Source organism: Atractosteus spatula, chromosome 7 (genome assembly GCF_055471065.1).
Source record: "Atractosteus spatula isolate fAtrSpa1 chromosome 7, fAtrSpa1.hap1, whole genome shotgun sequence".
NCBI lineage: Eukaryota > Metazoa > Chordata > Actinopteri > Semionotiformes > Lepisosteidae > Atractosteus > Atractosteus spatula.
The window spans coordinates 42,857,815-42,882,335 of NC_142712.1; the positions used below are offsets into that span (position 1 = coordinate 42,857,815).

The 24,521-nt window shown below is 47.1% G+C and overlaps 3 protein-coding genes across 6 annotated transcripts in view; 1 reads left to right on the plus strand and 2 right to left on the minus strand.

Annotated features, from left to right (window-relative positions):
• Nucleotides 1-3,958: 3,958 nt before the first annotated feature.
• oard1 (O-acyl-ADP-ribose deacylase 1) lies at nucleotides 3,959-7,788 on the plus strand. 3 transcript variants are annotated; one of them, XM_088920437.1, is made up of 5 exons: nucleotides 3,959-4,125; nucleotides 4,981-5,182; nucleotides 6,202-6,260; nucleotides 6,387-6,499; nucleotides 6,775-7,788. In XM_088920437.1, exons 1-5 carry the CDS (start codon nucleotides 4,054-4,056, stop codon nucleotides 6,875-6,877), a joined length of 549 nt encoding a protein of 182 aa, XP_088776563.1. In that variant the 5' UTR covers nucleotides 3,959-4,053; the 3' UTR covers nucleotides 6,878-7,788. The 3 variants fall into 3 exon arrangements, with proteins under 3 accessions (XP_088776563.1, XP_088776565.1, XP_088776564.1); XM_088920439.1 differs by having other exon boundaries at nucleotides 5,029-5,182; XM_088920438.1 differs by lacking the exon at nucleotides 3,959-4,125 and having other exon boundaries at nucleotides 4,936-5,182.
• Nucleotides 7,789-8,625: 837 nt separating this feature from the next.
• Nucleotides 8,626-15,105, minus strand: LOC148831061 (C->U-editing enzyme APOBEC-2-like). The gene is made up of 3 exons (XM_088920436.1): nucleotides 14,661-15,105; nucleotides 10,797-11,335; nucleotides 8,626-9,950 (listed from the first exon to the last, which is right to left on the minus strand). The coding sequence occupies exons 1-2, from the start codon at nucleotides 14,939-14,941 to the stop codon at nucleotides 10,807-10,809; spliced, it is 810 nt and encodes a 269-aa protein (XP_088776562.1). The 5' UTR covers nucleotides 14,942-15,105; the 3' UTR covers nucleotides 8,626-9,950; nucleotides 10,797-10,806.
• A 1,075-nt stretch (nucleotides 15,106-16,180) lies between these two features.
• itpr3 (inositol 1,4,5-trisphosphate receptor, type 3) overlaps nucleotides 16,181-24,521 on the minus strand; it is a 39,200-nt gene continuing 30,859 nt past the window's right edge. For both annotated transcript variants that reach the window (XM_088920441.1, XM_088920440.1), the window contains 14 exons: nucleotides 23,887-23,988; nucleotides 22,965-23,051; nucleotides 22,757-22,867; nucleotides 22,428-22,620; nucleotides 22,186-22,299; nucleotides 21,843-22,015; nucleotides 21,205-21,369; nucleotides 20,817-21,009; nucleotides 20,429-20,533; nucleotides 20,042-20,163; nucleotides 19,181-19,346; nucleotides 18,845-19,005; nucleotides 18,331-18,492; nucleotides 16,181-17,919 (listed from right to left, as the gene is read on the minus strand). In XM_088920441.1, coding sequence (XP_088776567.1) covers nucleotides 17,803-17,919; nucleotides 18,331-18,492; nucleotides 18,845-19,005; nucleotides 19,181-19,346; nucleotides 20,042-20,163; nucleotides 20,429-20,533; nucleotides 20,817-21,009; nucleotides 21,205-21,369; nucleotides 21,843-22,015; nucleotides 22,186-22,299; nucleotides 22,428-22,620; nucleotides 22,757-22,867; nucleotides 22,965-23,051; nucleotides 23,887-23,988 — 1,971 coding nt within the window. In that variant the 3' untranslated portion in view covers nucleotides 16,181-17,802. The remainder of the gene's footprint in view (nucleotides 17,920-18,330; nucleotides 18,493-18,844; nucleotides 19,006-19,180; nucleotides 19,347-20,041; nucleotides 20,164-20,428; nucleotides 20,534-20,816; nucleotides 21,010-21,204; nucleotides 21,370-21,842; nucleotides 22,016-22,185; nucleotides 22,300-22,427; nucleotides 22,621-22,756; nucleotides 22,868-22,964; nucleotides 23,052-23,886; nucleotides 23,989-24,521) is intronic.

The window sequence follows — 24,521 nt, forward strand, 5'->3', positions numbered from 1 at the left end:
ACTAGGCCTTAATCACTGAAAAGCTTTTTGAGCTCTGTTAATTTGACCCAGAGCTGTAGCACTTGATTGTTGGGATAATTCATTCTGGGACGGGGATAGGCAAAAGGGTAACGTAAAAACGGATGAATGTCTGTGCACCTTGTGTACTGATTAATCAGCACTTTTGGTCAGAGGAAAAGGTCACTGAGACACTGAGAAATAAGAAAGAGATACTTCGAGGTCACCCAGCTTATCAGGATTTACTTGCTGATCCTAATAAACCACAAAAACCTAATAACTAAGTACGCTTTATGGGGTTAAATAATCTGAATAAATTTATAGGTACAGTAAGAAGAAAACTCCAGGCCAATTTGGCAGACAGCTGATCACAATTAGCTCTTAAATTCAACCTTTTAGTGCTGTTGAAATCTGACAGTCTATGCTGCATTCCCTGCACTGCACCAGGCATTTCTGTGGCCACAGTGCTGAGTAGATCCTTGCCATATCAGTGACAGCACCTCAGTCCTCAGGCTGACCCTTTGCTCAGAGCTCTTATGGGGCTTGTGTTACTGCAGAGCAGGGCTTGCTACAGGCGTCCGTGCCTTCTCCTCCATTAAGTTTTACCTTATCTTGTGCATTAAAGAGTCATGCTCACAGATTGTCTCCCCTAACTATTCTGTGCTCCGAGAACTCTGCAGAGAACTCTTTACAGGATGCTGGGGTTGAGTTTGGTTATGCACAGGGTTGTAGGTTGTGTTTTAGAGGTTTAGGGCTGGTGGGGGGGGGCAGAGGAAAATTAACACAATTTCAGAAGCCTGTAGAGACAGACAGCAAATACTGAAAGATCCTTGTAAGTGTACTGCTTGGGTAAAGAAGGACAAATATGACATGCATGAATTACGTAGAAAAGGCGAACATGGATGGTTTTGGAGATGTGTATATACAAATATACACAGAGGTGCTTGTGGTCAGGAGGCCTGGTTACTGTCTTCTTATGTAAGAATCAAAATTCTTCCAGGTTACTGTAATAATAATAATAATTGCTTACACTTATATAGCGCTTTTTCTGGACACTCCACTCAAAGCGCTTTACAGGTAATGGGGACTCCCCTCCACCACCATCAATGTGCAGCATCCACCTGGATGATGCGACGGCAGCCATAGTGCGCCAGAACACTCACCACACACCAGCTATCAGTGGGGAGGAGAGCAGAGTAATGAAGCCAATTCATAGATGGGGATTATTAGGAGGCCATGACTGGTAAGGGCCAATGGGAAATTTGGCCAGGACGCCGGGGTTACACCCCTACTCTTTTCAAGAAACGCCCTAACGACCACAGAGAGTCAGGACCTCAGTTTTACGTCTCATCCGAAGGACAGCGCCTGTTTACAGTATAGTGTCCCCGTCACTATACTGGGGCATTAGGACCCACAAAGACCACAGGGTGAGCACCCCCTGCTGGCCCCACTAACACCTCTTCCAGCAGCAACCTTAGTTTTTCCCAGGAGTTCTCCCATCCAGGTACTGACCAGGCTCACACCTGCTTAACTTCAGTGGGTTGCCAGTTGTGAGTTGCAGGGTGATATGGCTACTGTACAGGAACAAGTTTCATTACTCTCAAACGTAATGCTTTTGGTAAAAGCATTTGCCTAAAGGGTGAATAATATTGAATATTAGAATTAAAGACACTGTGTCCAATAGCGCTGTGTGATGACACCCTCCCAGGCAGGCTACACAGTGACAGCAAGGCCAAACCCTGCTCAGCTCATCACCTTTACTTCTGATCGCAGGGCGTCGGGGGATGATCAGATTGTTTGTGCTTATCCTATTGAGGGCTCATCCTGCATCTGCGGATTATCACAGCCACACAGATGCCTCTGCTGAGGAATTTGCTTCATGAAGCTCTCAGAACAGAGTTTGTGAAGCACAGTGGATAGGTTCTTGCAGAGAGGAAAAACATTTCAGCACTCATGAACTGTGAATAGCAGTCCTACAGATTACAGAACCAGCTTTCAAATCAACAAATGGGCTCAGGTTCATGTGTACATTCCAGCCTGCCTTCTGCAAAGTTCACAGAACTTCCCTTTATGAATATAAATTGCTACAGGCTCTTAGCTCTTATCGTTGTATTCCTCTTGGAGAAGTCTGCACAGCCTTATAAGGAACAAGTAATAGGTTTATTCCATGCTGAAAAAAAGAAGAAAGAGAACACAACGTTTCGGCCGTGGAGCCTTCTTCATGTGTGAGAGAGACAGGGCAGTAGGCAAAGGTAAAGTAGAGGGAGAACAAAGGTTGGGAGGGAGGAGGAGTGAGAGGCGGGAGCAGGGGACACAAAGAGAGGCCAATCAAGAGGTGGGAAAACCAGTCCTCAGTCTTATAGTCAGGTTTAGATTCCTATTCTCTCACGGTTTCACCAAAATCTTTCATTAACTCCTTTTTCTTCAGGCACAGGAGTATGCTATCCAACTCTGCGTCACCCCATCAAACTTTTCTTCGTTAATCACTTTATCTCAATTAGTGCCGTCTTCCAAGAACAGGACATGCTCTTCACAAGCCAGTCTTCATTTCTAACTATACTAGCTGATTCAGTTCTTGGTCTTTATTAATCACAACCTGCAGCCTGACATAAGTTCTCACACTCCCTGCACAAAGCCACAGCGGTCTGCTGTCAGTATAGCTCAGGAGTGCTCTGAACTCTAGCTATGCCCTCTAGACTGCTCTCTCAGCTGTTACCTCGCCAGGAGCTGCCCTACTCTCACCTGCGGGCCTCTTGGGATAGCTGTCACTGCACCCCCCGCCTTTGTTAGGCTGTTTGGTTAACAACCCTCCATTCCCAAATAGTGGGCAGCCTGTCTGTCCAACATCTGTGATACCTCCCAGTACAGCCTAAACTACTTCCTTAAGCCTCTCTCTCACTGAATCCCACAGACCCGTGGGCCAGATCAGTGTCTGGCCACCGAGCCTTTCCTCTGGAAATCACACTCTCTTTCCTACCAGGCTGGAACTGCTACATAGACTGAACCCTTTTTCCTCCTGGCCATTTCTACACAGCTCTCTGTTAAGCCAGTGCTATGTCCAATTCCACACAGAGCCTATCCTATCTGCTCCTGTCCCTCATGTGGAATCTCACTCCCTCTGCACAGCAATTATTCAATCATTCAGGAGAAGGTGTGTTTTCTTATTATCTGGCTTTTGTCTCACTTGGTGTCATCTCTCTCTCCCTAACAGTGCTGTTGTAAATCACGGGGTAGGGAAGCTGAAACGAACTCCCACTACAGTTTAATTATACTGTAGGTCACACTAGCAGCATCGAGTGAGGGTAAACGCAGAAGTATTCAATATTTCAAAAACGCCTGAAATATCAAACATTTTGGGGAATCTTTTTTTTAATGTGTAGGTGGTAAAGCATCTTCAGTTTCAATTTGCAGAGCAGTTCTGAATCCAGATTAGCCTATTCCCTGCTTCGAGTGTAAAAAACACTTATTCAATCACTTTGCGGTGACTGTGGATGAAAGGGAAACTAGAGTGACGAAAAGTTAAAGAAATGTTTTTAATATGTTCCCAAATCGTAAAACATACTCCGCAAACAGCAGCGAATTTTCCGTATTATTAAAAATGAGGTAATATTGATATAAAAATATAACATTGAAAATATTTAATGTTATACTATTTTCCTGTCTTTGTCCAAAAAATAACTGCTGTGTAATTACATAATCATTTAATTGTATTCGTGTTAAATTAGCTTTTATAAAATTCAGTTTTAGTCATACTTGATTTTAAATTAGCGAGTAAAGGGATATACTTTTATAGTAATAAAAACCCAAATATCTGCTCTTAAAAAATCCGTATAAGATGAATACATCCCAAATTACATTCTTCAAAAACGTAAATTGTCTCTGGAGTACGTGGCGTGTCTCACTGAAAGCGTTCCGGCCTGAAACCCAAGGTAGGTCCATGAAGTTCCGAAAATGTCGGACATGTGGATGTAACGTAACTATATGCAGAATTATTTCAGTCTATCGTATGTGTACAACTCTATTGCTATTTTAGAAAAATGCGTCTAATTCACTAATATGTCTCGCCTAAAGCCTGTAACAATGAAAAGCCCAGAAGAACCAGAAGGTGCAGCTCTTGATGTCGGTAGCGTAAGTACTGTCTACTGTAAGTTTATATCCAATTATTGTTGTTTTTATTCAGTTATGCTTAAAGTATTTTTACGTTATACAGTATTATTCTCTGTTTCAGTTTGTAGATAAGTTTACGTTAATATTCATTTTCTTGTTTCTCATTGAGCGTAATGGATAATATGACAAGGAAAGAGAGACCAGGAAAAGCGAAAGAGAATTAAGTTAGGAGGAAATATGACTGTTTAAAATAAACTTAGAATATCCGACTGCGTCTGGTTCCCATCTTTGCGTGCAGAGTGTTCAACCACCATTCGGTTAAACCTATAGTTGCATCTACAAACTGCCACTGTTGTTTAAACCCCGTGCAATTTACCTGCATTTATTTTACTGGGGAATTATAGGTTTGCCGTTCGGGCTCTGTTTTATCTGAAACCCTGATGAACTATTGCAAATAGTTTTGAGTAAAGTTCAGTATTATAGACAGAGCCTTGCCGCTTTAAAAAACAGCCTAAAGGGGAGGCCACTAAACAGCAGAGAAAGTAGTGCTGTACTGAGTAACTTGCCTTGTTTATCATACAGGACCTGACACAGATGAATATGCACTATGGGTGATTCCTAAACCACAGGCTTCCCCACTGGCTCCAGGACAGAAGTGTTAGGGGGCAATGACTTTTGTCTTGAACTGCTTGAGGCTTTGTCCTGAAGCTTACCCTGTCTTTCTGAGAACCTCTGAGGCTAAAATGAGATATTTCTAAAATTAGAACATTCCCTGGTGGGTTGGGGGGGGTGTAGTAGTGTGAGATGTTCGTTTTAAGTTTTCAGGGTTCTATGCTCACACATTTGTCTGTCCTTACTATTGTGATCCTGGCACAGGGCCTGAAAAGAGGAACAGCCCCTGACAGACTGCTGCGTTCTCCACAGGGGGGCGCTCTGCGGTATGTCCGGGGCGACCTGTTCAGCTGCCCCGAGGAAGAGTCCCTGGCACACTGCATCAGCGAGGACTGCCGCATGGGCGCCGGCATCGCTGTGCTCTTCAAGAAGCGCTTCAGCGGCGTGGAGGAGCTGAAGGCCCAGCGTGAGTGTGGGGAGAGGGGGCCCCGGCTGGCGGCTCCTGGCCAGGGCAAAAATGCTGCAGTCCTTCAGCAGATGGTGTCGCTAAACGAAAATGTGGAATCTAAAAAGTGAACTGTTGCTCCAATAGCTGCTGTATCATGTACTACCAGCAGGATCTTGGCTTTTTATGTCTTTGTTTTTGCACAAAGAGTTGTGGGAGTCTGCAACAAGCTACTTAACCATATTTTTGAACCTGGTACCCTGATTCCTTTGAAGGAACATCTGGATGAGATTCTCAGACTGCATAACTACTAGCAACCATACAAACCAGATGGTTCTTATGTCTCCTCTGGAGAACAAAGCACAAGAAGGGTCAGTGATTTGGAGCATCAGTGGCAGAGCTGAGGTTTGAACCAGCTAGTGTGAAATTTCCTCTTGAGATTTTAGCTGAAGATATTTCTTGTTGTGGGACACAGATGCCCAGCAGTATTCCAGAATTTCACTGCAGAGCTACGGATTGCAATGTCTCAAAAATGAAACAAGCAAGAAAATTGAAGAATTGGGGTGTCTGGTGTGGGAGGAGGTGTCTGATGTGCTGGGGGAGCTCTGGGAGTGGAGGGGAGGGTCTGGTGTGCTGGGGGAGCTCTGGGAGTGGAGGGGAGGGTCTGGTGTGCTGGGGGGGCTCTGGGAGTGGAGGGGAGGGTCTGGTGTGCTGGGGGGGCTCTGGGAGTGGAGGGGAGGGTCTGGTGTGCTGGGGGAGCTCTGGGAGTGGAGGGGAGGGTCTGGTGTGCTGGGGGGGCTCTGGGAGTGGAGGGGAGGGTCTGGTGTGCTGGGGGGGCTCTGGGAGTGGAGGGGAGGGTCTGGTGTGCTGGGGGAGCTCTGGGAGTGGAGGGGAGGGTCTGGTGTGCTGGGGGAGCTCTGGGAGTGGAGGGGAGGGTCTGATGTGCTGGGGGGGCTCTGGGAGTGGAGGGGAGGGTCTAGTGTGCTGGTCGGGCTCATGTGAAGGGGTCTGTGTCCTGATGGCCTGATCTTTCCACACAGAGAAGAAGACAGGTGAGTGTGCAGTGCTGAAGAGAGGGCAGCGATTTATCTATTATCTGGTAAGCAGTATTTTCACTGATTAGGGCAGCCTAAACCATCTTTACTGTTGGTATAGCCATTTTTTATTCTGCCCCCCTCCTTCCTATGCTCACGTCTCCCTTGCCCTTCCTCTTCTTCTGTCCCAGGTAACAAAGAAGAAGGCCAGTCAGAAACCCACCTATGACAGCCTGCGGAAGAGCCTAGAGGCCATGAAGCAGCACTGCCTGGAGAACAGGGTCACACGGCTGTCCATCCCCCGGTACGCAGTGTCCTTGTGTGTAAGTGTTGTCTGTGTGTATGAGAGTCTTGCTTTGCACTGTGGACAGTCGAACTCTCTGAGACTGTGGCATTAGTGATTGTCCTGCCATATTATTCTGCTGTAACTGGAGTGTGTGAATTGATGCAGTGCTTACTCTCACCACCAATATCCTGAATCACTGGATAGCATCTCCCCAGCTGCAGTTCTTTCTGGGAGGCCCTCTGTCCTTGCAAACACGTGGCACCTACTGAGAAATGTTCCTTTTCTCCCTTTAGAATTGGCTGCGGTCTGGATTGCCTGAGCTGGAATAAAGTGTCTGTGATGATTGAAGAGGTTTTCCACAGCACTGATATTCGCATCACTGTCTATACCCTCTGAGCCCACTTGAGGGCAGTGCTGTACTGATCAAAGGGCAGTACAAGGCATAACCTGATGGCCCAGGGTTTTGCTCTCAGCTTTGACTTCAGCCAGTTTTGTGTCAGGACAACTGATTTAGTGCGTCTGCTGGTAAATGACAACAGTTGCTTGGGTTACAGAGAACAATTTTGCACGTTTCTAAAACATTTTTTGAACAGAGCAGAAATATTAGTCACCAAACAGGTGTGTTGTTTATTTTTACTTGTTTGGGAGTTAATGGCATGTTGATGGAGGGCTAATTTGCCTAACAGCCTGACACATCTGGATTACGTACAGCCAGAAACGTGGTTTCTTCTCTGGTTTGTGTTTTGAATCAGGAGCAGGGTGCTATGATCTTTGATGGGGTCGTGTTGCTTAACAAAACAATGCCCTGATACATTGGTACTGGAGGCTCTCACCTCAGGCCTGTCCTGCTCCCTGACCTTTTGAAATGGACTGTTTGAGTTTTTTGTCTGTGATGTTTCCTGAATGGCTTTACAACAGTGTATTGTGGTGTCCCCAGACAGCGTGATTCTGCAGGTTCACTGTCTAGTGTTACCATAGCCCCTCTGCCTGAGCCTGTCTGTGGGTGCACAAAGATGCTGTATTTCTATCTCATGCCTCATGTCTCAGTCATGGATTGCAGTGTCTGTACTTTTTTATTCAAAACAAAAAGGTGAAAGTGTCTTCAGTGTTAGCTGATCAATAACTCTCCCATTATTGGTGGTGTAGGGGAGGGGCCAAGCTGTGCTGAATAGATGATTCTTCTTTAAAAAAAACACAAAAATATTGTTTTTTTGGCAAGATGTTTGATGTTGGTTTGAAGGTTAGTTTTCAAAGTTGCTAAATACTGAAAAAAGTCTGAAACTGTGTAAATAAAGTCCCTTCAGTAAGAAGGTTCCTGTGTTTTTTTTAACTAATTTTCAGGAATAGCAGACAACTTGCCTGATGTCTTTTGCACACTAACACTGGTAGCTCTGTTGGTTAGGGCTCATCTTTCTGTCGAAAAGCAGAATCAGCAGCACCAGTCCGGCAGACTTCCGGTATGTTTTCTAGGTACACTTGGTCAATGAGCAGAGATGTGGGAGTCATATTACTCCTCCAGATTGGTCAGCTGAGGAATCCAATAGTCTAGTGATTCAAAGCTCATCTGTAGCACATGAACAACTAGATTCCTTGGCAGCCTAATAAAAAGACAGATGTGATCTCGTTCACAGTTGGCACTTGTGTTAAAATGTACAGAGACTCTGCCCCTGGCAGGAGCCAGGGACTGGAGTATAGCTGGGTTGAGTGGTAAAAGCACCCAAGGGAGCTGAAGTCCTATAGGACCTCAGTCACACAGGTAATGTAGTTGTGTATTAAAATACTGTCCACTTAAAACATGCAAGCAATGCTCCTGTTTATTAGTGTAGCACCACGTTCAGTCTGGCACCTGTGAGCTCAGCTGGAACAATTCCTTTGTGCCTTCAAAGACTACAGCTGACAACGCTCTTAGAGATACCTAGACTAAAATACCTGGACTGTCCAAATATAAAATCTAGCAGAGAAGAGCACAGCCTACAGTCAAGAACCAGGTTCAGTGCTGAGCCACACTGTTTGGGTTAAGGTCCAGAACTGTCAGTTCAGTTTTCAGCTGCAAAGATCCCGTTCTCCGTTACTGCACGTGGGTGTGAGTGTAATTTACAGCACTATGGATCCATTCAATAAAAAAAGCATTAGCTGTATGAAGAGAATTTGCAATAAAATTTTTAATATTTCAATAGGATTATTTCTAATGCACAGTGACTTCTAAAGTTTTAAGCTGAATTAGTACTGTATTAAGGTAAAAAAAAAAGGAAAAGCTGCAGTTTAGTACACAGCACAGAGCAAACAAAAAAACTGAGACATTACTGAACACCTGCACTGCAATATTCCTCAGTTAAACCTCCACCAGCAGATCCCACTAAGATACAGTAGTGCAACACAAGCCATTAAGAATGAAGAGAGTCTCAGTCTTCCTGTCATTTCAGACTCATTCACTTTCTCTCAGGGAGGAAGAATTCTAGTGAGCAGAGAAGAAGGATGTTTCACTCTCAGTAAGTCCAGTACAGTCCTCCTGGGCACGAAATTCCACTCACTGCCTGCAGAACAGGACTGTGAATTTCAACGGCATAAAGTGACCACACATTTCCTTCTATAAAGAAGGAAGGTTCTGTAGTCCTTCATATTTTTATAAAACCTATAAATTACTAATAAAAATACTTTGAAGGTTAAAAGAAGACTAAGCCTGTTAAAATATGTCTGTGTTTGAACATCTCTCTCTAATAAATTTGCACGCTTTCCAGGCTGAAGAGCCAGGGCGTTGCAGTGTGTAGAATGTTAGGACTTAAAATCTCTAGCTCCTGGGCTCCACCCCAGTGCAGTAACTGGGTGACAAAAAATAGGAGCAAGAAATGATTCCACGGGAATTCCAGGAGAGCGGAATGCTACTGTCTGTTCACTATGGGTCACACTCTGACAGTGTTGGGATGCACTGTGCTGTGACAGGTGCAGGTCAGAGATGCCTAATAAAGATCTATAGAGCTTCTCTGTCATCCACTGCTCTTAAAATGCCTCTGTAGAGTGCTGTTCTATAAGAGAAGCTCTGACACCTGGAGGAAGTCCAGCAAGGGTCAACAAAAAGCCATGTCTGTCGATCCTTAGTTCACCCACCTAGCATGCACTGCTTCAGCAGAGGGCAATAGCAATGTTAAGAAGGATAAGCAAGTAGCTGCTTTTTGAAACACAGCCAGTAGGTGTTGCTTTGGGAGGCAGACAATGTGTGCTCATCAAAGACCAATGTTAAAAAAATCAAAGAGGAGCCAACATTCTGCCTGACCCCGGATATCAGAAAAAAATGTGTTTTGGGGACGAGGGGGGTGTTTCGGTCAGTCCCACAAAAAAGCAAGTGCTCCTGTGACTGACGAGATCGGGGAGAGACGTGTATTTGCATCGCAGGCGGGACACTGTGGAATGAGAGCTGTCAGCGAGCTGTATTCTGGGCTCAGCTTGTGATGGCAGGTTGCATTCCTAAGCCCTGGAGGAGAGAGGGGGACAGAGAGATTCTAGTTATAGTATGGCATGACTTCTAACAAACTCTCTAGATGAAAAGCTGCACTTAAGCCAGTAACAAAAAATAAAAAGAGAACGCTTGCCCTGCAGGAAACCTGTCTTTTCCTGCAGGAACTCCACTGCCCACGCTGTGTGGTGCCTGCTCCTGTGTGCTAAACATAGACCGTGAGTGTATTTATAAGAAGAGTTTGAGCTGGGGTTTCACATCAGCGTAATTCAGCACCTCTCTGGGTTCCTGCAGGGGGGAGGGGTGGTCAGGAGGGCTGATTGGGTGCACGACTGTAAGTCTCACAGAGGGGGGTGGGGTCAAGCACAAAACACTAGAGGTGGATCAAAATTCACTGTCCCATACATCACAAAGCTCTCTCCCTGGGAGCAAGGGAGTTTTATTTTAATTACAAAGCACCATGATTCCAGTCCCCCAGCCTCTCGAATCCCTCTCCCTTCATGACAAAAAACCTGTTTAGAAAGAAACCGACTTCCTTTCTCCCTTAAGAGGCACTGGCCTGTAGGGGACCTCCGAACCCGGAGCACAGGAGCTGCCAAGAGTCCAAACCCCAGTGACCTGCCTGAACCTCAGGTGACCTCTGAACTTATGGAGTGATACCCTGGATTCGGATCAGCAACTGAGGCCCAGCACAGTCCTGATCCACAACAGCTCCCGACCTCTGGACAGGTACTGACCCACACCGGCACGCTTGAGAGTGGCCCCCAACGCGGGGCTTTTGAGAGGCCAGGGGCGGGGCAGCACTGGCAACGGCCCTACATGCACTCCGGCCTGTTCCCGAGTCAGACGGAACAGGCTGCTCACCTGCTGTCAGTCAGTGCAGGATCTCGGCCAGCCGCTCCTGGTAGTACTCGCAGTTCTCCTGCATGTCCTCCCAGGGCACGAAGGCCTGCTCCTCGGTGTCCACGAAGGTGTCCCAGACGTAGCTGAAGTCGGTCGGCTTCATGATGCGCACCTTGCAGCCGGCCGCCTGCAGCAGCCGCAGGCCCTCCTGCACCTCGGGCTCCTCCCACTGGAAGAGCCGGGCGGCCATCAGCGTGAGGCGCAGGGTCTTCCGCGCCCGCAGGATCTCCGCCAGCTTGGCGGCGCAGGCGGTGCAGGGGCTGGAGGAGACGTACCAGGTGACCTGGTAGCGCAGCTGGGGGTCGTACTCGGGCAGGATGGCCCGGAAGAAGGCCTCCTCGGCGTGGGCGGACACATGCTCGTCCTCCAGGTACCCCCGCAGGACCTCCCCCTCCCGGCCCTGCACGTCCACCAGGTAGCACAGGAAGGTCTTGTTGCGGCCGGAGGAGTACTCCACATTCTTGAACTGGAACTTGAAGAAGAAAGGGCTGATCCGCTCCCTACGGGCCGAGAGCGAGAGAGCCGGGGTCAGCCCACAGACAAGCCACCTGACGGCCACCTCAGTGTGCTCATTAGGTCACACCCCTCCCTTTTCAGGGCTATTCTGCACCTGAAGCTATTAATCTTTCTTAGCTTTGAAAAGGAGAGGCAAAGAAGCCCTAGACAGCCATTTCTTCTATATCTTTGAATCTTCATGAAACAACCAATTTTACTACAGTTAAAAAAAACATTTTGAAGCCTGACCTTTAAGAGCCTTGTTGTGGACAGGCAGGTCACTTATCCCAACAAAGCCAGGTGTTCTGGCGTCAGGTACAGTAGTTAACCGATTTGGCCCTTGGGATGTGGGGGCCTCGTGTCCCAGTGTGAGGTTGTCAGTGCTCTTTAAAGGACATGGCTATTCTCTCGTTCTATTTTACACCGTGATAAACAGCTGTAAAGGTTACTTCTCTGGGAGGTACAGGCCCAGTGTGTTTCTTGGGGCCGTTGGCATGGGAACGCTGGCAGAGTGGAGGGGCTCCTTCAGATAGGACCGCTGGAATGGAGAGGCCTGGCGACTCCAGGCTAAATCGGGCCGGGAATGCAACCTGTTTATATTTAGCCCACTGACCAAGTGTTCCCTCTCCATGGGAGCAATTGTTTCCTTTTGTTGTGACACCAAAGACATTCTGCACATTTCCTCGGGGCTGGCTACAGTAGAGGGGTCCCCCTCAGAACCCGTTCCCTCTGGGCATGTCTGACTCAGTTCTCCCAGGAAATTAGAGATCCCCTTGTGTTTTGGCAGCACAAAACATTAGAGGTGGCCCAAAATTCACTGTCCCACACATCACAAAGCTCTCCCTGGGAGCAAGAGAATTTTATTTAAATTGTAAAGCACTCTGCCACAGACTTGTCTGTGACTTCCACCATGATTCCAGTCCCCCAGCCTCCCAAATCTCTCTTCATGACAAAAACCTGTTTATAAAGAAAGAAACCGACCTCCGAACCCGGAACACAGGAGCTGCCAAGAGTTCAAACCCCAGTGACCTGCCTGTACCTCAGCTGTGGTAAAGGGGTTCAGCGACTCTGCTGGTTCGCTGTGGTGAAGGTGCTCAGTGACCCTATTGGCCTGCTGTGTTACACTTCATGTGTAACTTTCTGAAACTCTGAGCTGAAGTGCCAGTAGTACTGGAAGTGGGTTGAAGTGACCGTGGGCCAGCCTGCAGAGAGATTGCTGCCAGAGCTCAGAGCACCTCAGCTGGGGTGGATGAAGAGTTTACTGGGTTACAGAGGGGGAGGAGCTGGGGAGGCCTGTCATTAACACTGGGCCGGTGGGCAGATTGGATTCCCCCTTTGCCGACCTCAGGACAGGAGGGCGAGAGGAACTGTCCTTGGAATCTTTCTGCTGACTAACGCCCACAGAAACGGCAGCCATGTTTTCGTTGTGTCTAGCAACCAGACCTGGGCACACCAGTGTTTGCTAAACACATCCCCATCCAGCTCACCTACAGCTTCACCAGCAGCACAGAGAAAAACTCAAAGTGTTTGAAAAACAGAATTCTAACATCTGGCCAGGGCATCTTGTTCTGCAGAGTAAATGACAAGCACATGGCCTTTCACCTGTCTATGGAAAGAGTCAAAGTGAAAGACAGACCTTTATCAAAGGGTGGCAAAATAATCGGGAATAATCAAATCAACTTAAGCATCCTTTACAAACAGAGGGTGATTAAGAAAGCCAAAAGCATCAGGGAGCGTGTGTCTCACCCCCTCCATTGTGAATTCACACTTCTCCCATCTGGGAGACGCCTCTGTGCCCCCAGGTGTAAAACCAACAGACTCAGGAAATCTTTCGTCCCCACTGCAATCACACTCTTAATGTAAAGTAACTACCTTGTTTCTTGTTTCTTTCTCCTGTAACACTGCTGTATTCTCTTCCCTTTGATAATGTGTATTGCCATTGTGTTGGGTTTGTGCCGTAAAACAAATTTCCCCTAGGGGACAATAAAGCTTGAAATTGAAATTATCAGTGTGATGAGTGTTTTGCCTCAGGGCTTCCTGCACAGAATGTCCCTCAGGGCCTCAGGAGGGGACCCCCAAATGGCAAGATTATAATTAAAAGAAGGGGAGCCCTGATATGCAGTACAAGACCCTCTGAGCCTGCTGTAGCAATCAAACATTCGCTCACCCCAAATTTCCATACTGCTCTGAAACAGAGTGGTGTTGTATTGTAAATGAAGCATTACACCTGTGCTACACCTAGAGCTGTTGTTTATCCCACAGGACAGCAGTAACAGAATTTTGTTTTTACAAAATCTGTTTTAATTGTACTTGCTCATGCTTGTTATTTGTTTTGCTGCTGGTTGGTTTTCCTGCTATTCTAAATATAATAAAATGAATAAATCCTGTATCACACCTAGTTAGCAGTGACCCTCCTGAAACAATCCTCACGCTGGTCTGACCGATGGTAGAAACAGTGCTCACTGAGGTGAGGATTAATCCCCAGTATTCAACACAGCCAGGGAGCAATGCTTTTCTGATTCAGAGAAGTTTTGAAACACCATCCTGACTTGAAGTGCCCTGGTAAACAGTGTTATATAGACATGCTACTCATGAGTTGTTCATGCCCCTGAGGGTTTCTCAAACATCCCAACAGCAGCCCTGTTCCTCTCTACTGTTGAAACCACTTTATGCACTGCCAGTCTCGGGCCCTGACCAGCCTGATCACTCTCTTGGGTAGATAACTGTTTATATTGATACTTTATCACTGTTGCCAGCACTGCAATTGTCATGACTGCGGGTCATAGTCATTATCACCAACTTCTTTCAATGTTTGTAATGCTCGCAATGAACAGGTGTGTTTCAGCGCTGCTATATTAGACTGGTTACTCAGATCCTCCAGGGACTGTCTGGCTCCTCCTGCCAGCTCAGAGTTTCCACATTGCCAGACCAGGCTCATGTACTCTGTGCTACTCTGCCCAGAGGCTCTCTGGGAGTGTCCGCACACAACCCTAACCCAGCCCCAAGCACCCTCACCCTGCCTCCGGCCAGGCTTTTCAGTTACAGCATCCCAAAATAAGCAGACCCAGTAGCACTGACCTTCAACTAATCAAACTCACGTTAGAGGCACAGAACTTAGAGGTAACAGCCCAAGCCTGGACGGGTCAAGCACACATGTCAGAGGTAGGAGCCTGTCCTGGACCAGTCAGGCACACAGGTCAGAGGTAGGAGCCTGTCCTGGACCAGTCAGGCACACGGGTCAGAGGTAGGAGCCCATCTGGGTCAGGCATGCAAGTCAGAGGTAGAAGCCTGGCCCAGACGGGTCAGGAGCACAAATCAAGCCCAGCTCACCCTTCAATGATCTCGAATGGCGGCAGCTCCATGGGCTCAGGCTTCACCTCCCCGTTCTCCGCATTCGCCGCCTCTCCCTCTTTCCCCTCCTCCTTTTTGTCATTTTTCTTCTCCTCCTTCTTGTCATTTTTCTTCTCCTCCTTCTTGTCATTTTTCTTCTCCTCCTTCTTCTCCTCCTTTTTCTCCCTCTTCTCTTTCTCCTCCTTTTTCTCTTTCTTCTCTTTCTTCTCCTTCTTCTCCGGGGCTCTGGAGCTGACCTTGGTCTCCTTCCTGTCCGCCATGGTGAAGGAACGGGGGCAGCAGGGCGTCACGACCGGGGACGAGAAAGAGGAAAGTAGACACAGACGGGAGCAGAGGCAGAGAGGGGAGAGAGACAGAGAGCGAGGACAGGGGAATGGTGACTGCGATCGGCCTCTCTCACAGCTGCCTCTCCATATCTCTGCAGCGCTATAAAAAGCCAGCATGTAGACCACGGGGGGCAGGGGTGTGCAGGGTGGGGGCTGGGTCCCGGGACTTGTACTGGGCAGCTGAAACTGGGCCCCCAATCCGTTTGCTGGAAGGTGGTACCGAGAGAGCCGTCCTCCTGCTGGACACTCACAGCAACTCATCATCCAGTCTACCCCTCCGAGTCTGGGTTTCAAACCCAGCCAGAGCTGAACCATTGGTTAAAACACCAAAGCCTGTGTTATTTAGGCTTTGAGGTCAGGATGTGTATTTTTTAATGGCATCACAGAAATCATTCTGTTTTTTTGCACAAGCTGTAGCAGTGTGCAGCGAAAAGGAACAGGCTCGTCATCTACTGTCGGCTAGCCAGGTGGAACAGCAGCTGGATGTCACACCACAGCCTGTCACTGCGCTGTCTGTTATCCCGACTGTGTCCAGAGCACCCCGGGACACTGTGTCTCAATACCATCCCCCCACTCTGCCTTCTCCCTGGAGTCCCTCTTGGTGAAACCCAATACAATCTCTTGTTTTATTGCTGCTGTCCATTGGGCCTCTGGTACAGCTGGTACATCTAGGAGAAACGGAGACAAACAAGCTGCCAGGTCCCTAATCTGCAAGACGGTGCTGCTTCAGTGTCAGTGGGGGCGAACAGAAAATATTCTTATATGCATGATAAGAAATATCAAAGTTTGTGCTAAAGAAAAACGGCCAACTTGATTAAACATAGAAAGGAACACAAAAAAGAGGCCATTCATCTCTCCTCTCTTGTTGCGTTTGCTGTCTGCTACAACATCCAGGATGAAACATGCTTGAGAGCTGTTGGCCTTAACAGTACAGTAGTGTCTTACAAGCACCACAACCTCACAACTCTTTATGTAAAGATACTGTACGCTTCCTAGTCTCTATTCTGAAAACCCAAAACCCACTTTTTTTCTTTCAGTGGTAAAGTAAATCGAATTGAGTCATCTTTGTCAAAAACCCTTCTGGACATTGGTTCTTTGAATGCTTCTCACCATGATAATTTTATATAATGTATATAATATAAACACAATGAAAAAAAGATCAACACACAGGTATATATTAACTAGGGTAACAGCTTTATTCACTCATTTATCTCACGTGCTAGAACTACATGTACACAGCAGATTCTAGAACAAGCCATTACCCCAGGGCTCCTCTGGGAGGGCCGAGTGTCTTTTGCATTGTGTTCCAACCAATTAATCAAATTAAATTGATTATTTTCTTATACGAATAGATATGGGAATTTTTCAAATGTCTTTTACAGTGGAATGCTAAAAACATTCACTTTACTAAAGATACAGTTGCATGTGAAACACCTGGGTGCCAGGTGTACAATATTGCAGATGTGCAGTTCAATACCTGAAGCAGCTGTGGAACACTAACCAGAAGGCACCAAGCACTCCTGCAGGTGAGTCTCAGAGCTCTGCTCTACGCCTTCCGCAGGTTTGTCACTCATTTAAAAAATATTTCTAAAACAAATATACAGAAAGGGTGAGCTGGACTTGCTGTACAGCGCACCATACTTCAACAGTTTAATTAAATGCTCTCCAGCTCTCCATATTTGCAGCTACAGCTGTGGTCCAGAACTGGCTCCTCCACAACTTGCATGCAGTACAGACAAGCACACACACACACACATATCTGTAGAACATAGTATTAACTTTCTGTATTTTACATGGCTCAATCCACAAGAATATGTGATGAGGATTTGAAAACTGTATGTTAAATATAGTTTAACAATATACCTACTAAAAGGGTGAATAAGCAACTTTGAGTAGCAGGCATGTTGCATATTTTGTTGCATGTTGACAATTCCGTGTAGAAATGTACACGTTCACACAAGCGACCTGCCGGTTTCCCAGGACTATATGAACAACTGTGTTGCTCAATCAGTTCTTCTGTCATTTTGTTGCATAAGCTGGCTCAGAACCGTTTCACAATAGAGTGTTTCTGAAAGGACCGCACAGCAGTATCTCCCCTGGTCCTGAGACTATGAGTGTTATTGTGAAAAATTTTGCCAAGGTGGAGTCAGGGCTGTTGAATCTCTATTCCAGGCTCTGCTGGGGATACTGAACTTCACACAGCCCCTCTCACCCCTCCCTCTCCATCCAGTTCTCCCTCAGAAAAACTATAGAGATAGTATGTGGTAACTCAGTAAGTTGAATTGTAATGTAGTGAAATGGCACTCTCTGTCACACTGACACAGTGAGACAGTGGAGGTCACATCAGCCTCCATCCCCTCCTGGAAAACACCAGCTACAAAGCTGGATCACAAAAAACTTGAAAGGAAAAAAGAGAAACAAAAAGGACAATAAGGACAACAACAATAATAAAGTACAGAAGTGTACAAGGACATCAAAGCCATAGTACGTGACCAGTGTAAGAGAGACATTTTCTTCACAGTCATGAAATGCACCATGACAAACAAACATAACCAACAACACAACAAACAGATTAAAGAAGGGAGGCTGATGCAGGAGGTTCAGAGGTTTCCGGAGCACAGTGCTGGAAAAGTTTGAAGGAAGATGAGCTGACCCAGCACTGAGAAAGCCTCTGTCTTGGTGGAGTGGTCTGGCCCTGAGACCAGGTGACTGTACATGTGAGCTCTGGAAGGAACCATGTTGTCACAGCTGAGGGGGCCTGCCTTGCAAGGCATGGGACTGAGGATGGAGTGGAGCTACGTCTTGACGATCTGGTGGTTGCCTCCTGCTCCTGCTCCAGTGGGCGTGACAGATGAGGAGCCCTGCACGTCCACGAAGCCCATGCGCTGGCGCCGTTTCCTCTGCTCTGTCATCTAAGGCACAAGGAGAGGACACTCACAAGATCCCGGAAAGCATTAGGGCTGAGCAGGACACACAGTCTGAAATGAGCCTCTCCCCTAGCCCCTAAAAGATACCAGGGTCCCTGAGTGTCATTCCATCTCAGCTCTTAATGACTAACTGCATTTTTATCGACTTTATTGGGCTTAATTCAAGATTACCAGGTCTTTTTTCATTGAGGTGTTTAAATTAACTGGAGCTGGTGGGAAGATCACTCTTTGTCGATGCATCTGTGGTGAGACTTTTACGTGTTCTTTCACCTCAGACGATCTGTGGGCTCAGGTGCATTTATTACCTGTTTATTAATCATCTGTGTGGTGAGGTCAGAGTGCAGTTACCTGTACATACATCTTAAGGCAGCTGTGTATTCAGACGAGATTAGTCACCTGTTCTTTCAGTTCAGTCAGCTGTGTGGTCAGGTGAGTGACCAGCTTCATGGTGGAGTTCAGCTTGTCCTGCAAGTTCCTCATCTCGTTCTGCTCCCCATCTGTGTCGGTGACAACGAGTGACATGGCCTGCATCCGTGGGAACCAGTCCAGATTCTTGTTCTGCAGGTTGTGAAAAAAGAAGATCCCCATCACTCAGAGATACACGGCTGCATTCTGAGAACCCACCCATGCACACACAGAACCCACTCCTACTAAGGGAAAATCACAAGAATCTTATAGTTGCCAAAGAGTCAGGTGGCTCAATCAGTACATGAAGTGACACAATTTTGCTACATGAACATTCCATAGATATTGTGCTTTGATTTGCCTTTCTAACCAAAGCCAAAGGGCTTGATCAACCGCATTATTTAAATTATCTGAAAAAAACAAAACAAAAAAGGTAGATATTGGTCCAGGAAGACAATTTCCTGCCACTACAATAACAAGCGTAGTGAGGTAGTTCTGCTCGTACCTTGATCATCATGGCTACGTAGCTCTCAGGACCTGTGTAGTCTGTCTTGTTCTTCTCTCGCACCAGTACGATGAAGTAGAGGTAGTTCCATATGTTGTGTTCTATCTTGATATGCTCCTCGAACGAGACAGTCTTATTGTCAAACTTGTCCCTCTCTAGACCTGGAGAAACCAAACAGAGCCTGGAGTTACTGCTTGAAACTAGGGAGCCCTTGACACTGTCAAATCGCTCAGCCATGAGCACCTCCTCTTCAGGGTACCCCTTCTCTGAACAGGTAGAGTGTGGGCCTCCCTCTCACTCCCTGCACCCCTATCCCTCCCTCTCCCTTTAACACACCGCAAATGAAGCAGGTGGTCTTCAGAATCTCCTCTTTCTTCTGTTTCTCGCTGCGCAGATCGGCAAAGGTGTCGATGATAACCCCAAAGATGAGGTTGAGGACGATGATGATGACAATAAAGTAGAAGAGCAGATCATAGACCACACGTGCTGGAAATAGAGCCTCCTGTGAAGGAGACACACACACAGACGAGACTGTCAGATTGGGATGAGTTAGCAGCATTTCCACTGTGAGAGAATATTGACTCTTTCCCCAGTTCCATCACCATCTCCCCCTCCTCAAGACAGGCAAGTTCGCGGTGTTTACACAATGAAGGATTAGGGGTGTGCATGAGTCTTACCAAATAAGGAGCTTTAAACAGCTAATGAGTGCAGACCTGAAAAACGTGCGTGTTATTAAACTAATCTTAACATTTCACACCACGCATAGCACAGCAGGAGTAAACTGTCTTGGTAACCATTTTCTTGGCTTGGTAACCATCTTAATTGCGCAAATCCGCCCCCACTTGCAATGATTGATAACGGACAATCAAGCCGTTCCGCCGTTGTTTTTTATTACATGGAGTGTTAATATGTGTGAGATGTTCCTTTTGCGGAATAAAGTATATTTTGTAGAAAAAAAAATACTGTATGTACAGTATTGACTCTGTGTGTAATGATGCTGGGCTACAGCCCCCCAGTGGCAGGTGGTATATCTGTAAGTCCAGTATACATGTTAATGAAAAGCATGCCTTTGTGTGGCATGCCAAAAAGGGACAATCCACAAGGGCCTTGATAAGGGGAGGCATATCTGTAAGCACGAAAGTCTGCGATTGCTTTGTGAGAGGCAAGCACGTCGAGAGGGGAGGGGGCTGCTCTTACGTCCTTAGAAGGCTTGCGTAGCACATCTCCGACCCCCCCGCCGTTCCGCAGCCCATGGTTCAGCACCGTCACGATGCACATCAGCAGGGTGTCACAAGCGCGCTCCGTCCCATCGTCCTCCCCTGCACAGGGAAGAACACACCCCCCTCTTTCAGTTCCAGACTGTTTGCCTTGGCGTACAAATTATACACATAAAAAATTCTGCCTTCTTTTACCATTACAGCAATTTTGTTTTTCTTAGGTATAAGCAATTGATTCAGAACCATCATTATTTTCCTGATATTGCTTCCTATCAATGCAGTACAAGAGCTTTGAACACACGGTGATGACTGGTAGCGGCAGCGGTAGAAATGGTGCTGTTACAATTATCACTGCTCATTCTCTCACCCTCAGGGACCGCTGGCGTGTTGTCTTCGGTGGTGCAGCTCACGCCATCTCCACTGCAGGAGTTCAGGAAGTCCTTGGCAGCCTCTCCATAACCACTGGCTATGTCTGAGAGAGGGCAGTCAGAGGTCAGAGGTCTCCAGGGACATTCACCACTCCGAAAGACAGCTGTAATGTTTTCTGACTTTCTGATTGTGTGTTCCCTCTGCTCAGTTTTTCCACCATTTCCTTAATGTTGTGCGTCTCTATATTGTAACATATTATTACCACAAATTCATTTCATTGTGCTACTGGACTGTGCTGCTTTTAACATTATATAATAAACTAGGCTTCTGTAGTGGCGCTGAGCTTTCAGATTATCCTTCCCTGACCCTAGCTTTCTCCTTCATACCTGTGTCCTTGGCCTGGGACAGGTGGTCCACCTCCATGATGAAGTCATTCTTGAGGAAGAGGAAGCCCACAATGGAGAAGAGGTAGACGAGGATGAGGGCGAGCAGCGCAGTCAGCAGGATGGAGCGGCCGTTCCGTGTCACGCTCTTGATCACGTTGAACAGAGTCTCCTCCCGGTAGATCAGATCGAACAGCTGGAAGGATGCAAGGCTACGGGTAACATCTGGATCACATCTGGTACACCCTGACACTGGGGACAGTCTAAGGTTATAGTGCCCCCTTCCTCCAGTACTACAAAATGGAGCTGGCTGTTCATCGTGTAGGTTAGACTAAGAAATGAAGAGGGAGAAATCGGATTTGAGGAGGAGTGGGAGAGGGGTGTGACTTACCAGGATACTGTAGAAGAGCTCGTGGACACACAGCCCCAGGGTGCTGGTCAGCACATAGCCCACATGGTACAGGAACTCCATGTCCATGATCATGGCCTTATACCCACGGATAAAAGTCCCACGGTTGCCAACAAAGCTCACCACAAACACAATCTTATTGATGAGCTGCAGAGAGGAGAGAGGGAGGGAGAGCAGAAAAAAGGAGAGAGAGAAGGAGTGTGGAGAACAGGAGAGAGCAAGTTGGAGGAGAGAGAGACGCTGAACAAGAGTGGCCTCTGAACTTCAGCACAGAACTGTACACTCAGTCCTGAGCTGACAGTTATACACACAAACTGACACAACAGCTGCTGCTACACATTAGTTTGCTTCTCAACCATGAAATCCGGAACAGGGTTAGCTGTGTTTTGCCCTTTGATTTTACTATGTCAGTGACCTGTTCCAGTAAAAACAGTAAAATCTTTGCTGCTCTGACAAATCAGGTATTAGAAACATATGAGTTAGCTGACCTCCTCTGTGACTGTGTGAAAGTGTGACTGTCTGATGCCCTCTTGTGGACAAATCACAAATAAACTCTCCCCTTAAACACCGCATTTCCCAACTGAGCTGGTCTGCACTTTCCCACAGCAGCGCCGGCTTACGTTGAGCGTGCCCAGGAGGATCAGAGTGGGGCCGATGCCGAAGTAGTAGATGGAGCGCAGGATGAGGGCCACAGTGAGGGGCCGCAGCCCGTATCTCTGGGAGAACAACCCCATCACAGACAGCCCCGCCATCACCCAGAACAGCATGGGCACGATCGGGGACTCCACTGGCTCTGGACAGGGGGAGATGGGTGGATCAGAGGATGAAGCAGTAAGAAGGAGAAGGAGAGAGAGTTTAAAACTGAGAAAGAGGGGGCTGGGTGGCAGAACTAATTTGGCAAATAAACATCCCCTAGGCTGAGACCCCAAACCCAAAATACCCCATCCTCCCACTCTAGCTCACCTGTGCTGTAGGGGTAAAAGACAGCAATGAGGAGGTTGATGAAGACGGCCAGGTTGAAGGAAATGCTGCCCCACAACGTCATCCGGCGGGAGAACCAGTAGAGCACGGGCATGCCTGCACATGCCAAGGACACGAGATCAACACGCTACACACCTTGACATGAATGACGGGCTCAGAGCAGGGGACGGAAAAGGAGGAGAGAGGGGAGAGGGTTCCGAGGAAGACAGAAGTATGCTACATACTGCGCAGTTTCTTCTGCCACTCCATCTCGTTGTGCAGGAAGGAGGTCTGCTCGAAGAAGTCGCTGACTTTGCTGCCCTGCTCGTCCTGCTCAGTGGTGGTGAAGACACGGTGCTTGGACTCCTCCATCAGGAACTCGCAGATGCTGTGGACTGGGAACACGATCTGCTCCATGCTGCGGTCCTCTCGCACAATCTGCAGACACACAGAGGAGAAAAGGGTGAGAGAGATGAAGCGGAGACAGAGATACCCAACTGAGGTTGAGAGAGGGAGGCCTGATTACAGCAAAGCCATTAGTAACTCCTTTTTTCTCATCCAGGTGACCCCGTACCTCAATCTGCGCCGTGTGTTTTTCATAGTACTCTAGGGGGTCTTCCTTCTTTTCTCCTTCTGGAGCAGAGGACTTCAGCATTTTTGACAGTTGCCTGTTATTGAGGTTGAGCTGGAGACGGCAAGAGAGAGAATCCAGTAAACACTGCTGAATGAAGACACGCTCAGGCGATACAGATTTACTGTAATTAGAGGTGCAAGAGTCTTACCATGGATGAGATGCCCTCCTCATCTTCCTCCTGTGTGCGTTTCAGTGGCTTCAGCAGGTGTATCAGATTCTTGTTGTGTCTGGCTAGCTGCAAAGAGAGGTCAGGGCTCAGAGGTCATATGTATGAAATTTCAGGTTTACAGTTACTGTTCATATTCCAACCCTGCACAAGTGAGAGTGGAGTTTCACTGTCACAGTGACAGTGTGTGTATGTGGGTTCTGCAAAGCGATGATCACACTCTTCCAGCTAACAAGAGGCCTGCAGCATTGATAGGGATCTTTTAGCTACAGAGCTGATATAGGCCTGTAGGGGAAAATGGGTATTTTGACTAACTCAGCAAGTAGATATCCTTCCTTTTCAAGAGTGGCAATCAGATAAGAGTTTAGAGTCAGACTGATAGTCTTAATATATGTCTTATATTTCACAACTTCTACCTTATGTAAAATTCTGCTTCAGGATACATATTACCGCCCTTACTGAGGACAGTCCCAGGCATCTGCATGCGTAACACCTCCACCGTGACAAATCGAAGCAAGTGCTTGAGACTTGATTGCAAGCTTACAACCAAAAAAATGTTTAAAACAAATCCAACTACCACTAGCACCAAGCAAGCCCTTTAACAAAAATCCTCATTAAATCCATGTGAGAACAAGCACATGGATTTGTTAATCAATTATTAACAGGCTAATAATTATCAGATTATTACCCACTCTGTGCATTTACCACTATAATAGGCAATCTGGCAGCTTGTAGTGGCAGATCAGCTATAACAGCAGCCACATCTTAAGCCAACAGCCAGTGTCCTAGAGAAGGAACTGAGCTGTTAACTGTGGCTGCCCTGCTGCCTGGACTGAACATGCCACTTTTTCCAGCACTCGCAGAGGGGCGCCAGGTGCCAGGGGAGTGTGCGTGTGGGCGGTACCTGCAGTGCCAAGATGTAGATGTTGTGTCCAACTTCACGCGGCGACACCTCCCCCCCCTCGCACTCATCCTCCTGGTGGTAGGCCTTCTTTATCACCTCCACCTGTGCAGCACGGAGACACAGGCAGACATGGAGAGCTTGGTGTAGGAAAAGACAAACAGCACCTCCCACTGGCATTCTCTCCACTAGGTAACGCTTGGGTCACCAGCAGACAGGGTTTGTGAAACCCTGCACTCACCAATTTTAGTAAAATACTGAGATAAAGAATTATGTAACAGAGACAGATTATAGTTTTGAACTCTGTAGAACAACCCCAGAGGTCCCTCTCTTTAGCTGGCAAAATAATGACCTAATTGTCAGTTTGCACTGCCACCAAGTGTTGTAGGAGCTCAGCCCATAAAAATCTGTAGAAGCTTCCGATCTCATTCCAACTAAATTTTTTATTCAAGTTGCTGGGTACTTGAATAAACCTAATTTATTCAGGTTATCTGGGTTTAAGATTAAGTTTCAAGATTAAAAAGGTGCATTGAATGCAAGTTGCAGCTCTTACAGAAGTTTTCTAGGGTGTACTGTGGTTAAAATGCACTGAAATCATGACAGAAGCATGGTAAAATCTAGGAAGGCATGGACACAGC